At 32.5% G+C, this 14,890-nt stretch overlaps 3 protein-coding genes across 5 annotated transcripts; 1 reads left to right on the top strand and 2 right to left on the bottom strand.

The window, feature by feature from the left end:
* Window positions 1-1,594: 1,594 nt before the first annotated feature.
* On the bottom strand, window positions 1,595-5,448 carry Gmppb (GDP-mannose pyrophosphorylase B). Its single transcript, XM_013310578.1, has 6 exons — window positions 5,202-5,448; window positions 4,666-4,908; window positions 4,320-4,449; window positions 3,988-4,149; window positions 3,496-3,660; window positions 1,595-1,906 (listed from the first exon to the last, which is right to left on the bottom strand). Exons 1-6 carry the CDS (start codon window positions 5,373-5,375, stop codon window positions 1,671-1,673), a joined length of 1,110 nt encoding a protein of 369 aa, XP_013166032.1. The 5' UTR covers window positions 5,376-5,448; the 3' UTR covers window positions 1,595-1,670.
* Window positions 5,449-5,757: 309 nt separating this feature from the next.
* On the top strand, window positions 5,758-10,072 carry LOC106116677 (Succinyl-coenzyme A synthetase alpha subunit 1). Of its 2 annotated transcripts, XM_013310579.1 has the most exons (6): window positions 5,758-5,883; window positions 6,789-7,174; window positions 7,826-8,020; window positions 8,293-8,472; window positions 8,875-8,883; window positions 9,430-10,072. In XM_013310579.1, the coding sequence occupies exons 1-6, from the start codon at window positions 5,847-5,849 to the stop codon at window positions 9,643-9,645; spliced, it is 1,023 nt and encodes a 340-aa protein (XP_013166033.1). In that variant the 5' UTR covers window positions 5,758-5,846; the 3' UTR covers window positions 9,646-10,072. The 2 variants fall into 2 exon arrangements, with proteins under 2 accessions (XP_013166033.1, XP_013166034.1); XM_013310580.1 differs by lacking the exon at window positions 8,875-8,883 and having other exon boundaries at window positions 5,760-5,883.
* Window positions 10,073-11,406: 1,334 nt separating this feature from the next.
* Window positions 11,407-14,336, bottom strand: LOC106116674 (probable ATP-dependent RNA helicase DDX53). Of its 2 annotated transcripts, none has more exons than XM_013310574.1 (2): window positions 14,194-14,336; window positions 11,407-13,312 (listed from the first exon to the last, which is right to left on the bottom strand). In XM_013310574.1, the coding sequence occupies exon 2, from the start codon at window positions 13,287-13,289 to the stop codon at window positions 11,442-11,444; it is 1,848 nt and encodes a 615-aa protein (XP_013166028.1). In that variant the 5' UTR covers window positions 13,290-13,312; window positions 14,194-14,336; the 3' UTR covers window positions 11,407-11,441. The 2 variants fall into 2 exon arrangements, with proteins under 2 accessions (XP_013166028.1, XP_013166027.1); XM_013310573.1 differs by lacking the exon at window positions 14,194-14,336 and adding an exon at window positions 13,429-13,636.
* Between the last annotated feature and the right edge of the window lie 554 nt (window positions 14,337-14,890).

The following is a 14,890-nucleotide window of genomic DNA, read 5'->3' as shown; positions in this document are numbered from 1 at the left end:
GGGGGGGGGGGGGGGGGGGTTTGACAAAGCATGACAAGGCGCGAGGAGGGGAATTTTGTGACACTTACCAAATAAAATAATTTTATATTTAAGTATTACAATATTATTTTACATTTAAATGATACTAAAAAAAATAAATCCTTTTTTTTAATTTCATAAATGTGACAAGAACGGGAGAGGGATCAAAAAAATCATGAAATTCTAGTGAATTTATGGATGGAATTTATGGAATATATAGAGATATGGTAAAAGATGTATATTTTTGTATCTCTAAGCGATAAAATCATTACTGATGGGTTGACATCTAGCCGACGTCTTTACACTGACCCGTCCGACGAAAAGAGTTACATCTTTTTATGACCCCTGTATAATTTGAATATTCCATAGGAGATGTAACTCTTTAAAATAAAAGGGTACATACACTATTGTATAATCGTGTTAACTTTAAAAAATTACTCAAAGAACATAGGATTATTTTTTTATTAAATTTCTAAAGTATAGCATATCTTAAATACCTTATAAAATTGTACAAAAGTATTAAAATTTGTAAATTTCATTGTCCACTCAAAACTTATTATCATTCATATAATAACTCGCTTTAATACTTGTACTAATATATGGAAAGAAAATTTATAGTACCCTGCATAATAGTTGGCACGTCAAGAAAAAGATCACTCTTGAACCTGACGTGCCAACTGGTACTATGAAATCATCGAAAGATCTTGTAACTTTTGTTAAACGACAAACGGACACTAATATTTTTTTTCGCCATATTTTCGGTACAATTTCAAAATTACTAAAGCCAAACAAAAAAATGCTTTTTTACGTTTACAAAATATACAAGTTCTTACATCCAACAAACATTTTCATTAAAACATTTTTTTTCAAAAAATTAGAATTCCACTGAAGTGACACTTTTATTAATAAAACTACCGGTCGCTTGTGATTCCGTCAGCACAGAACTAAAAAAAAACAGCCTATAATATGCAAACGTACATCGGCTACCTTCCCGTCCGGAGATTACTTTGAACAAACGCAGCCTTGCGGACAGACATACAGACAAAAATATCGGTTATTTCTTATCGCAAATAATATGTACGAAATATAATTTTTTTAACTATATTACATACGGACATTCCAATTTTATTCAATTTATAGATTTATAAATTTAGACAAACCTTTAATTCTCATTGACAAAATATAGCCTGCAATATCTTACTAATATTATATAGAAAGTTTACACGGATGGATGGATGCTTGCTAGGAGATAGATAGATATATCCAGAATGGCCAAACAGATCTCACTGAAATTTGGCATTGATGTAAAACTCTGGAAGAAAACATAGACTACTAAATATTATTAATTCCGCGCCAACGAAGCCACGGGCGACAACTAGTATATTAACATAACTATCACAGCAGTAGAATTCTAGGGAAAAATATATGAAAAGTTTTCAGTGAGTTTTGAGTGAGCGACGGTCCGCGAAATAATACCAGTACCACTTATCCTGATGAAGGGCCCCCGATGAGCTCGAAACTAGTCGGTGCCGCCACCGGACTTATATACGTGAGTGTTTAGCCGTTTTTATATATCAGTTTATTATAATGTCTCACGAAAGTTTAAATAATTTAATTAAAAAGTTTTCATATATATATTCCAACGGTGTGTCTTACATTATAATCTGTGGTTCCGGTACGGAGAGTGCTATAGACTTATGTGGTAACACTTGTCCTCCGTTGATATACAACTCGTCTTTGACTATAACATCTTCACCGAGCACTGTACAGTTCTCCATACGTACCCACCTGCCCACTACGGACCTCCAGCCAACAATACAACCATCAAGCCACGCATGTTGACGTACACATGCACCACGGAGTATCGTGCTACGTTTTATACATGCACCTAGAAGAATAAAAAAATTATTGCATATTACGGCCTGGTCATCCCTAAATTAGAATAGGCTCCGAGCCCTTTAGTGGGAATCTATAGAGTGCCGATGATTATCTAAGTAAACCTGTATTTTCTATGGCTTTTATCATCATCATCATCACTGTATGTACCCCACCGAGGGTCTCTAAGCCTACCCTAAGTTAAGGGTGATTAGGCCACAATGAAATCCCTGTATAAAACATATCGTCATCCTTGTCTTTCATCTTTGACAAAATAGAGATAACAATATGTTTTAAACGGAGATTTTAGTCTTAGAAACACATGGTTAAGAAATCAATGACTCCGCTTTCTCGTATCTTACAAAATATGTGTGTAACAAAGGAAATTAAATTGATTACAAGAAATTAAAAACTATTAATAAAAGAGGGTAATAGATTTTAAAAAAAAACTGTCTTCCATTCATTGACCTTTTGTGTATGTGTGTGTATGTATGTGTGTGTGATCCCATATAAGATGTAACTTTATACCTCGAAAAAGTTAGTGTAGTGCTAAAAGTTTGACACACCGAAAAACCGACAGTGATCTTTAGTGTGAATTTAGTAGGAGGAGTGTACACTAAGGAGTGACCCGTTAGCACTTAAATAGCAAGCAGTTAGAATCCCTACGTGTTAGGGTGCATAAGGTTTTTAATGGACAGAAATTAATACTCAGAATCATTTAGTAATTAACTACTATCTGCAAATACACATGCTAACATGAACTTGATATCATTATTTTTAGGATTGCCAACAAAATATGTTACTTTCAAATATAAATAGTACATAGGTTTCTTCTTAATGGAAGATCAAAGAAAGTATGGATAAATTGTGTGAAAGGGGATATAGATAAGGGGTAAATCAGATATGACGGGTGAAATAGAAGTATGGAGGAGTTATACACACTGTGCCAACCCTCCATTATCATGACAGCTTGATATGATAGATTAATCATCTTAGTAAGCTAAAACATATTTCTATAACATGCAAACACAGTATTAATGTAAAGTTATTAATACAATGAAAAACGTGACATATAGACTATGTTTTATATGTATGTGACCTTCGGACGGAAATATTATCATTATCTCTTAAATAACTATGTTACTTACGTATGTGGTACCAAAGCGATAACATATTTATATATTTATCCTTATATAAACTATTACTTGTTTTAATCTTTATATTATAATGATAAATTTATGCATGGTAGAGAGAAGTGGTCTATGACCGAGCTTAATAAAAATTATCTCTGCCTAACCCTCTAGGTGACTAGTGTGAAGAGTTGTAAAAATGACTGGGTAATTTACACTAAGGAAAAATACTAGACAAATTTGACAAGGTCTAAAAGAAACAGACATAAATATTTTTAGACATTATTAGTTAGAATCCTTTGACTTTCGTTACAAAGTCTTGTATCAGAATGATTAGTGAGGGGACATAAACGTCGACATTTTAGTAAGGCTAGGGTTGCGCCAGTACACCGGCACAGTGTCGGATTTTCTTCCGAACAAAACATAGTCATTACCAACTTATTAAATATGATAAATGCTTAAAAACTCTTACCATCTTCAATAACTACATTTGGTCCAATGGTAACATTTGGTCCGATCCTACATCCTTTGCCGATGGTTGCTGTTGGATCGATTAGTACATTGCCAACCACACCGGCTCCATCATGTAACTTATCAGAGTTCTTCTGTCGTAAACTGTTCAAGTATAAACACATGCCTGGAAATTTAAATTGTTTTATTGTGAAATTTGCACACAATAATGAATTATTTTAATTCTTACTAGCTGTTGCCTGCGTATTTCGCTTCGGAATTAAAAAAAAATAATAATTAGTATCCTTTGTGTACCAGACTATATACTACATCTATGCCAAATTTCAGACTGATCCATGCAGCTTAGATACCTTCTAAGGTTCATCCATACATCCTAACATTGTAATTTTTTTACTTGTGACTTAAACATGCATAGATTTTGTTAAAGATATTGTAAAAAAGCTAGTTTTCTTAAATGTTATAATTTTCGTATTTTTTAGCATGAAACACTTACCTGTTAAAAAGTCTTTAGGTTGTCCGACATCCATCCAGAAACCTTGTAACTCCATTGCATACAACTGACCATCTCGTGCCATGAACGGAAACACTTCCTTTTCTATTGACATTGGTCTCAATTCAATCCGACTCAATACAGATGGATTTAATATGTACATACCTAAAAATGATAAACATTGAATACATTAAAATTAACATGAATGACAGTATGATTATTTTATATATAAAAAATGAAATCACAGTAAAAAATACAGAGACAAGTATGAATTTTTAACACCCTGTAGCTAGATGTCATATTTTATTTTTTATTGGTTTCTTAAGTTTACTCACCAGCATTAATTTTATTTGATATAAATTCCTGTGGTTTTTCAATAAATCTTTCAATTTGACCATCTTCTTTGTAAACAACAACTCCATATTTACTTGGCTCCTCTACTTTGGTCACAACAATTGTGCCTTCCTGAAATTAAACACAAGCAACAAATGAATTACAATTTAGACCAAAGTATTTGTATATAGTTGAGGAAATTTATTCCATACCCATTTGAGTGAAATGTTATTTGACTCACAATTCAATTAGGTTGATAACTTATCCAAACACTATCAGTTATTATGACTAAATATTACTAGTTATTGCAGTAACTTTATGACCCATATTCCAAGCACTGTTTCCTACCTTTCCGTGACTCTTGTGATATTTAGCTAGTTCTTTGAAGGGGAAATCACATATGACATCAGAATTTAATACAAAAAACGGCTCTGGACTTGTAGCAAGCAAATCTCTAGCCAGAGCAAGAGGCCCAGCAGTTCCCAATGGTTCCGTTTCATGAGAAAATGTCAAAGATACACCAAGTTTGGACACTTGCTCAGTCAATTCTTTCTCCATATCATCCGCTCGGTATGATACTGCTAGAATCACCTGAAAATAAAGAATGTATTTTTCTTCATATATATAAATATACTTTCCTAACAGTAAGAACTTTTTTGGTAGAGCAGTTATAATCTATTTGAGAAATCGTGCCTTGATAGTCATGTTTTATAGTAAAAATAAAAAAGTTATACATTTGTTGATAATAGTCCAGCTACTCTTAGTCATAACATAAGGTCATTAAAAGTGGTCAGTTGGTGAACCATGTACTATGAGTAGAGTAAATGGGCATATACCCATTTACCCAACTCACACGTTCACAAAAGATATAAAATAGGACATACTTGTGTGACACCGGCTTCAACGAGAGCTTCTATTTGATGCATCAAAATTGGTTTGTTTGCAAACTCCACAAGTGGCTTTGGTCTACTCAATGTCAATGGTCTCAAACGAGTCCCATAACCACCAACCAGTATTAGTGCCCGAATTTCTCCTAATTTTTTATCGGAACCGCACATTTTTCAAAATTGGTATTCTTTGTTATCTTAAAATAATAACATTTATCACCTTGTACGTGGCGCCCTTTTACAATTTTACTTTTATTGACATTCGGATGACGTTTAACTTTTTTTACTTAGTTGACAACAACCTTACACAAACTGCCAAAAAGAGAGTGCAATAATTATCTAGCCTAAAGAACGAAAATAAAATTACTAAAAAAATCTTAAAGATCATAAATTTGGTCTTTGCACCATCATAGAAACAATTATAATTACTATAAAAAAAATCGACTATGCAATATAAATTAATTTAAACAAATCGGAAAATCTTCGATCCGTTCCACTGCCGTTTCTGGCCGTTTCAAACGTCAATAATTTGATAGAACATGGTTCAGCAATTGTCTATTTCTCTAACATGACATTACGTAATGGCTAGCAGGCTGTCAGTGTCATAGTAGAAATTTTATTAATATTCGATAAAATTATACAATGGCTGTCTCAGGTCGTATTCTTCCTTGGTTAAAAGGTAAGTTAACATATATTTTTTACATTCTTTTCCTCCATTTAATAAACATTTCAAACACCGAAGTCTTATCAAGCTATTTTTTTGGACGTGACAATAACCTTGTCATGACTGCCATAGACTTTGAAAGTCAATAATTAAAAAAATATTTAATGGGTACCATCATGTGATAATTCTCAAAACGTATATATCTATTAGAAACCTGGCTTGGTACAATATCAGACTAATTAAACACTAATTTCACCGAGACCTTCATCTATTAATAAATGATGTCTGCAGTCATAATTTTTAAACACTGCATCTAATGAAGTAAAACGATACCACAAGAAATAAACAAAAATCGATTAATACGCCCTTGTTTGATAAAATTCAAATAAGTAATGTTCTAATCATGCATTTGTAATTTATGTTGAATTTATTTTATAGAAAAATTTAACATTCAAAAAATATAATATATACAGTAAAAAAAATTGTTGTTAGACCAAATTTCAAATATATTAAATTAAAATTCTCTACAACATGCAATATATATTCTAAAATGATAAGTGAACTTTGATCTTTAAAGTTACAAACAATGCTTATTATCTCATATTGTTATTGTAAATTGTAAATTAATAATAAAAACATATAATATATGAAATTATGTAATAACATGTTTCTTTGTTATATGACTCATTAATAACAGAAACTACACAAGTATTTAATAAATAATATTTAAATGTTACTACCCAAACATATACTGTTATCAGAATAAACCATAAATTCAAACAATGTTACAAAAACATATTTAATAGCTGTCACCCTACTTGATATACTCTATATACCTGATATACCTGAATTAAAATCAATCATCTAAACATTTGAATTTATAATATTAGTAAGATATGCTTCTCCTTGTTTTACCTCAGATGGCCTGAGACTCACCAGTGTGAGATACTCATCATGCGCAAGTGGCGGTGCAGGGAAGCCATATGAACAAACACGTAAAAATCTCAGACTATCCAAAGAGACTAAAGTCATTGTTCAAGGCTTCACTGGTAAACAGGGCACCTTCCACAGCCAGCAAGCATTGGACTATGGAACAAATATTGTTGGAGGTGTGTCCCCAAAAAAAGCCGGCACCGAGCATCTTGGGAAGCCTGTATTTGCTTCAGTAAAAGAGGCCATGGAGAAGACTCAAGCTCAGGCCTCTGTGATTTATGTGCCACCACCTGCTGCTGCAGCTGCGATCCTTGAAGCGGTGGCCGCGGAAGTTCCTCTTATTGTCTGCATTACGGAAGGTGTTCCTCAACATGTAAATATTTTAATATTATTACGTAATTTAAACTTAATTAACAAAAAAGATACATATGCCATTTCACGTTTCTTATTGGCATCCATTGGATTTTTCACATAACACATTTAGCTAATTCCCCACCTAACAAATGTTTTATTAAAAATGAGATTGTAAAGAAATAAAGGTACTGTACTTTTCATTAATGCTAATTTATGAATGTTGTTTCTTAAGGCAATAAAAAATAGAGTTCATGTTCATGCATAAACAACTTATGTAAATTTTCCTGTAGTACATAATGTATATTTAATTTTGTCTTACAATGCAACATAACTTTACTAAATAATTTACATTTTAAACCAGTTTTTCAACTTGTAAATTACGAAAATTATGCAATAGGGTCTAAAACCTTTCCAAAGACTTTGTGTCTTGAAAGTGTAAGAAAAAATTTGTTAAAACAGTAAAACGTACACTATAATAACTGTCGCCCGCGAAAATGCATATAAAACTTCATAAAAATGGGCCGAAAATGGGCATAAAATTGTGATACGAGAATTTTATATATAATATTAGACAAGGGTACAAATAAAATTGAATAAATGCTACAAGCTAAAAGATTTTATCTTTATTTGTCGCTTATGCAACTAAAATCACCATTGTTGTAATTTCCAGGACATGGTCCGCGTGAAACACGCTCTACTGCGGCAGAACAAGTCGCGTCTGGTGGGGCCGAACTGCCCAGGTATTATCGCCCCGGAGAAGTGCAAGATTGGTATCATGCCTGCTGCGGTGCATAAAGCTGGCTGCATCGGTGTTGTATCTCGCTCTGGTACCCTAACTTATGAAGCTTGCCATCAAACTACAGTTGTAAGTATTCATTATGAAACTTATGAATGCGAAAGTTTAGATGGATGGATGGATGGATGATTGTTAGAGGGTATCTCAAGAAGATTGCATGGATCTTGCTTAAATTTAGCATAGATGTTGAACATAGTCAGGAAGAGCACATAGGCTACTAATTAATCTAGTTCTGCACGAAAAGACTTCCGGGCGACTAGTTATGTCATATTTGTAAATTACTGTTATGATTTTTTTTTTAATTTCTATTCTAAAATTAATTTTATTATATCTCATTTCAGACTGGTCTTGGACAAACCCTTTGCGTTGGCATTGGTGGTGATCCCTTCAATGGAACGGACTTTATTGATTGCCTGGAGGTGTTCCTTACTGACCCTGAGACGAAAGGAATTATTCTGATTGGTGAAATTGGTGGCCAAGCTGAAGAATTGGCGTCGGAATATCTTACCCAACATAACACTGTGAGTTAGATTTATTTTGTTTTATAAACGGCGTTCTATACCTTCTGCCTACCCCACCTAGATACTAGAAATACTAGAAAATAAAAACTCTTTCAGGTAGTCACAGACAAAATTAAGATTTTTGATAGTTTATATTGTGGTGCTATAATTTATTTCTTAACAGAAATGAACTTGCAGAGTGATAGCGTTGAATGTATTCAATTAAACGCATCTTAGTAGATAAATAAAATTTTGCTCGAGAATATGAGAGTAAAGCTAGGCTAGTTAATTGACAAGTTCTTCAAAGGTTTCAAAAATAAAGATCTAAACTATAAAACCCTAGTTTTTAGGTTTATAGTGAATATACTTATCTTTGTCTTATGATAACATTTAAAAAAATCTCAATTAATATTCTCTTTTTAGGCGAAAAAGGTAATGGAACAAGACATTGCAAAAAGGTTATGTTGAATCATAAATCTTATCTCATACCTTGGTGTGTTGTTTGAAGTGTTTTTATCAAAATCATTTTGATGTTTATTATGATTTACTTTTTTATCATTTATAAAGTATTTTCAATTGATTACTTCTAGATTCATCGAACGTTTACACATAGTGTCATATAATTAATTCTTAGTGACAATCATTAGAATGTCATTTTCAATTTTTAATTCACAGAGTGAAATCGTATCATTTTTGTACACACGTATCGTAAGGTCAACCATAAAAGTACACAAATATAGTTTAAAATTAAGTTGATTTAGTTTTTAAAGGTAACCAAACAGATATGTGTAATGGTAATTTAACACATATAATGCTAACAAAGGTTGAGTTAATGGCAGTTAAAGTGTTTACACTGTTGCCAGGGCAGTTATTTTCATACAAAAAATTTGAATAGCATAGAATGTGTTAAATAGTTTACATAGTAAGGACCTTTCTCATTGATGTTGAGTTTAGTTAAAAGTATTTGATGTGTTTCAGGGTCAAAAAGCCAAGCCCGTGGTATCGTTTATCGCAGGTCTGACCGCTCCACCTGGCAGACGTATGGGCCACGCTGGTGCCATCATTTCAGGAGGAAAAGGTGGTGCCATGGATAAAATAAAGGCATTGGAAAAAGCCAATGTGATTGTAACCCGTTCCCCTGCCAAGATGGGTGTTGAATTACTCAAAGAGATGAAACGATTGGAGATTGTCTAAATTCTAGACAGGTTTTTTTGAATATTCTATCTGTTCATTTTGTATAGATTTTTAGCAATTATATCGACATTATTTATTTTGAAATGTTGTTTCAGTCAGATTTTTATTTTTCTTAATCATGATAACTGTTAAACCAGTGTCTATTCCGCCCCGATATACTCTTTTTACTTTTTTTTAAGCAAGTTGTAATCGTTACCTCATTATGGAATTATGCACTATATTGTTAGAACAGCACTATAAGTTTTAAATATGTCTATTGTTATTGTAGACAAATATCAAACTATTGCGGTGTTGATATGCTGATTGCTTTCAAGTGATTTGTGGCTGATATGCATCTCTGTATGAATATATATTTAGACATGTGCTATATATTCCTATGAACACAATTATTAAAACGAATAATATAATAAATGTCAGTATAAATATATTAAGCATTTTTTCTTCCATCAACAATGAAATTGGTATGTTTTTTGTGGATTAAGCATTATAGTAATCTTATATCTTGACGGCTCTTACTATTGTGGGAGTCGCTGTGCAGAACGCAAGCCTTAACCTACAAAATGAAATTTTATCTCACCGTTTGACAAAACTATGTAGTGGACCAAAATTGGAGTATAAAATAAGTTTATTTTCATTTGAAAAGTAGATTCTACTTTCCATTCAGTTAAGATTAAAAAATAAAACAATCATTTATTTAGATTTTTTTATTACAAAGGAAAAAGTATGAAAAAACAAAGTTTTATGTCCTTTTACATACTACTGTTTATATGAGGCACTTAGGAGTAAACATTTAATTATTTAAATGCAGAAAAATGGATGTTGCATCCATAATTTCATAAACATACAGCATACTGTATAAAGAACAGAATATAACCACTTTCTGAATAAAAAAAACGACTAACCGCTGGTTTCTGAGTCCAAAATGAATGTAAGACGACAATATGGTTTATACAAAGATTTAGGTGTTAGAAACCCATGGTAAATACTTCAAAGTAGCATGGACTGTTAAAGATAATTATAACTTAATAAACTTTAATAAGAAGAATTAATGAATAATTGGGTGTTTAAGTTAAACACAACGGAACAAAATTTTTATGGTATGTCCTGTTACTCAAATGAGACCTTTACAGATATGTTGAGTATCACAATCATATTACCTCTTTCTTTCTTGCAGAAAATACCCCAGTGGACACACTAATTCCTAATCGTGGGTTTCTGTCACCAAAATGGCTGTTTAAAACATATCTGTTTTGCCAAAGATTGACAGGGATGATATGTTTTATACCAAGGTTGTGTTTTTAGAAACTTACGGTAAGTATAAAGATGACTTTATAGTATACTCTAGGAATAGTAAATAAAGCTTAACACAACTTATAATATTAAGAACTAAATTTTTTAAATATTAACTTTCTAACATTATAGAGTACAATCACAGATAGTGCTTGAAATAATCACGGTGGGTGTTGATTTTACACAAATTGCATTTATTTCTAGACTTTAATTTATAAAATATACAATTTTGTATATTTTAATGATTCAACTTTGTATACAATAAGTTTTGAAACTACGATGTTAAAGTAATTTTAAATGTCATGATATTTTTTTACTACAGTGAAAAAAGAAGATATTTGTCTCTCACCTTCTGAGAAGAACTTACGAAACTTGCAGTTAAGATATTAAAAATTGAGTGGAAAAACATGCTAATTAATTATTTTACATTTCGCAAGCTCAAATTTAAGATATCCTAGTATAAAAATCAAGCAAACTTAAATACTTTTATTTGTCTTACATAAGAATTAATATCTTCGATCATATGAATCTCTGTGACCATAAGAACCTCTGTTTCCTCTATGGCCACGTCCTCTACCGCGATCCTCACCTGCTCTACGTAACTTCATAGCTTCAAATCGTTTTGCCATCATTTCCAATTCATCGGGAACTTCTTGATTTGCTTCCTCCAATATTTTGATAAGTTCTTTAGCATGTGCCCAATCACTTCTTGAAATAAATGTTAAAGAAGTGCCAACTTTCCCTGCTCTACCTGTCCTCCCAACACGGTGCACATAATCTTCAATATGTCGAGGAAAGTCGAAGTTTATAACATGTGTCAAATCTTGTATATCAATACCTCTGGAAGCAACGTCTGTCGCAATTAATATATTAACTGAACCATCCATCATATCTTCTAAAGCCGCTTCACGGTCACTTTGATCCCTATCACCATGCAACGACTGACAACGTATGCCCTTTACACTTAATTCTGTACAAATATGACTTGCTGTAGCTTTTTTGCCACAAAATACTATAACTTTGTCGTCTGGACCCATATTTATAATGAATGTCATAAGAATATTTTCTTTTTCATTTTCTTCAACAAACATTATTTTTTGGGTGACTGTATGGACTGCGGCAAGGTCTAATGAACCTACGTTGACTTGTATAGGATCTTTCATATATGATTCGGCAAGACGCCTAACCCCAGGCGGCCAAGTTGCTGAAGTCATAACAGTTTGCCGATCCGGTCTCACATCAAACAATGATTTACGGATCTGTGGCTCAAATCCCATATCTAACATCCTATCAGCTTCATCCAAAACAATGTAAGAAAAATTAATTATATTCAAATGTCTTGCCAGAACTAAATCATTGAGGCGTCCAGGAGTAGCTATGACTATATCCACACCCTTAGCAACAACTTTTATTTGTTCTTTCCGATCCCCTCCACCATATACACATACTGATTTTACATCTTTGTATTGGTACTTTGATACTTCTTTATGTATTTGTATGGCTAACTCCCTTGTGGGCGCTAAAACAAGCACTGTTGGGCCTGCCCTCTCTTCTCTTGGTACAACCTGACCTTCAATGTGAATCAAAGCAGGTAACAAAAAAGCTAGTGTTTTACCCGTACCTGTTTGTGCAATTCCTATCAAATCATCTCCTCTTAATAGAATTGGCCATGCCTGACTTTGAATTGGTGAGGGTTTTTTGAAGCCTTGTTTATATATTTCAACCAATATTTCTGGGTAGTTTTTAAATGCATGTTCAAATGTTATTACGGGGTTAGGTATAGGAGTTAAATCGGGTCTGTCAGCAAAAGTTCTCTTCACTTGAATATCAAAATTCAAACACCGCCAGTCTGCAACTTGTTTGGGTGACATTTTACTAACTTCTGGATCTTCTTTGTAAAAATTTTTCACAATTGGTGGTAATTTATCCCATTTCTCTTTTTGTGCCTTGTCATGAAAAGCATTCAGTTTATCCCAATCGATTACTTCAACTCCATGTTCATTAACCATTGTAAATGCATTGGTTTTTGTGCCATTTTCTGTAGCTGTCTGACTGCTACCTGATGGTTCATTACTATTTACTTCTGATTGTCTCCAATTTGACCTTTCCTGATATCTACCACGTGATCCACGTTGTCTGTTATTGTTTTGAGGACGTGAGTTTTGAGATTGATATCCAGATGCATTTGAAGAATATTGATCACGATTGTTTTCACTACTTCTATTAAAATCATTTTGATGATATCTTCCTCTTGTTCCTCGTGATCTGTTGTTATACTGAGGGCGCGAATATTGTGGAGGAGGCATCTGCACAGTTACCGGTTCTTCTTGCCATTCGTCTTCTATGTTTGCCATTTTTTTTTGTTTAATATGTTAACCTGTAATTTAAGAAATTTCTTTTAAACAAATGAGTAAACTACAACGATTAATATCAAACTTATACAGTAGTTGTTTCAAAAGAGTTATAGGTTTATTTTAAATAAATGTCGAATACCTCTTAACGTGTTGTTTAGTGTACGAATGTTATAAAAATACAAATCAAATCGGAGGGTTCTAATCACTATCTAGTTCTTTACGTTAATTCAATATTTTACTCTCTGTTATAAGCCTAAGACAGTAAATATAATTAAAGACGAATTACAAAGTTACTAAAAACGGAATAGGATTAAATGGGAATTGACATTTCTGAGAATTTCCGTTTCCAGTTTCCGTCGTGATCAGTGTGACCAAATTTAAATAGAACAATTTGTCCGAACGTACTATTAGTATTAGTTAATAATACTAAAATTCTTTTAAGACTTGGATTATTTATTGTTTGGTTCAATTTTTATATATCACTTATTACTCTTTGTTGAATTAATTACGGTTTTCAAAAGAAATGTAGCTGCCCCAGCAATTCTACGTCAATGTAGAGTAAAAAGTTTAAATACACCATGTATTTTTCAAATATATTTTACATTATACAATTTGTGCTGGAAACCGTAGCTTAAGTACTTGTTGTCGTTTTTATTTAATTTAAAAGTAATATTTGATCCCTTACCGTGAAATTTCTTCTTTCTGAAGACCTACACACAACTAAGTTTACTAAGTAGAAAATGCACATTACGCGCTACAAAATTCACTTCAAAGAAAAATAATTATTGTACGGGCATTTCCCGGCTATGAAAGTGTTTGAGTACTGCCAGTGCAAGAAGAAAAATACGCCTTTGCTTTGAGAAAGGTTATTTTTTTTAATTTAAATATCTGAATAGGTACATACGTAAAGTCCTGCTTCGATTCTGAGGAAGTTTAATAAGATTCTATTAAAGTTTCCTTATTTTTAGTTCTGCTACATATTCTCCTAAACCTTAAATAGGCAGTTAATTCTGCTAATATAGCAGAATTAACTGCCTACTGCTAAGTCATACTGGTGGTGATTTAACTACCATAGACAAGTATTTAAAATACTGCTACCAACATAGAAGGTGTGACTCGTCTTGTGGCTTTGAATCTTAATGTTAATAATAATAGTAATTATCGAGCACGAATCAATTTTAATTTATATTGATCTATATCACTAGTATAAATATTGTAATTAATATAAGCGCTGTATACTGTGACAATGTAATTTTGTAAAAAAAATTTTGTTTTATCTGTCAATGAAGAAGACAAAAGCAACTCTGGTAACAAGATCAATGTTGCCAACTAAATAATTTTCCCGTCTCTTAAGATTTACCAAATCAGCATTACCAAGAAAAAAGAACTACGGGACGGATTTTTTTTACTATTTACAGTTTATCTTTAAAGTACCAAGAAAATATTTAATATAAGTAGCAGTCATAATTAACTCAACTAAGATTGATGTCCTGGTAATTCAGCTCCCTGTTCACATTTGTGAAGCAGATCACTGAATAGCTCGCATCTCAGCTAATTTTGTACCTGCGTAGAGTTATCACATGCGTTTTAGGTAGGTTTCA

Source organism: Papilio xuthus, unplaced genomic scaffold, assembly GCF_000836235.2.
Source record: "Papilio xuthus unplaced genomic scaffold, Pxut_1.1 DF827714.1, whole genome shotgun sequence".
Classification (NCBI taxonomy): Eukaryota; Metazoa; Arthropoda; class Insecta; order Lepidoptera; family Papilionidae; genus Papilio; species Papilio xuthus.
Note: the sequence above shows the minus strand (reverse complement) of the source record. Positions and strands in the feature narration are given on the sequence as shown.

What these genes read in the sequence shown, in the direction of transcription:
- Gmppb (XM_013310578.1), bottom strand. Translation starts at nt 5,375, where the DNA reads ATGTGCGGTTCCGATAAAAAATTAGGAGAAATTCGGGCACTAATACTG. An exon ending in ATCACAAGAGTCACGGAAAG is followed by an intron (nt 4,450 to 4,665) that starts GTAGGAAACAGT and finishes GTTTAATTTCAG; the next exon opens with GAAGGCACAATTGTTGTGAC. An exon ending in ATCAAATAAAATTAATGCTG is followed by an intron (nt 4,150 to 4,319) that starts GTGAGTAAACTT and finishes TATCATTTTTAG; the next exon opens with GTATGTACATATTAAATCCA.
- LOC106116677 (XM_013310579.1), top strand. Translation starts at nt 5,847, where the DNA reads ATGGCTGTCTCAGGTCGTATTCTTCCTTGGTTAAAAG. An exon ending in TATTCTTCCTTGGTTAAAAG is followed by an intron (nt 5,884 to 6,788) that starts GTAAGTTAACAT and finishes GTTTTACCTCAG; the next exon opens with ATGGCCTGAGACTCACCAGT. An exon ending in CTTGCCATCAAACTACAGTT is followed by an intron (nt 8,021 to 8,292) that starts GTAAGTATTCAT and finishes ATCTCATTTCAG; the next exon opens with ACTGGTCTTGGACAAACCCT.
- LOC106116674 (XM_013310574.1), bottom strand. Translation starts at nt 13,289, where the DNA reads ATGGCAAACATAGAAGACGAATGGCAAGAAGAACCGGTAACTGTGCAG.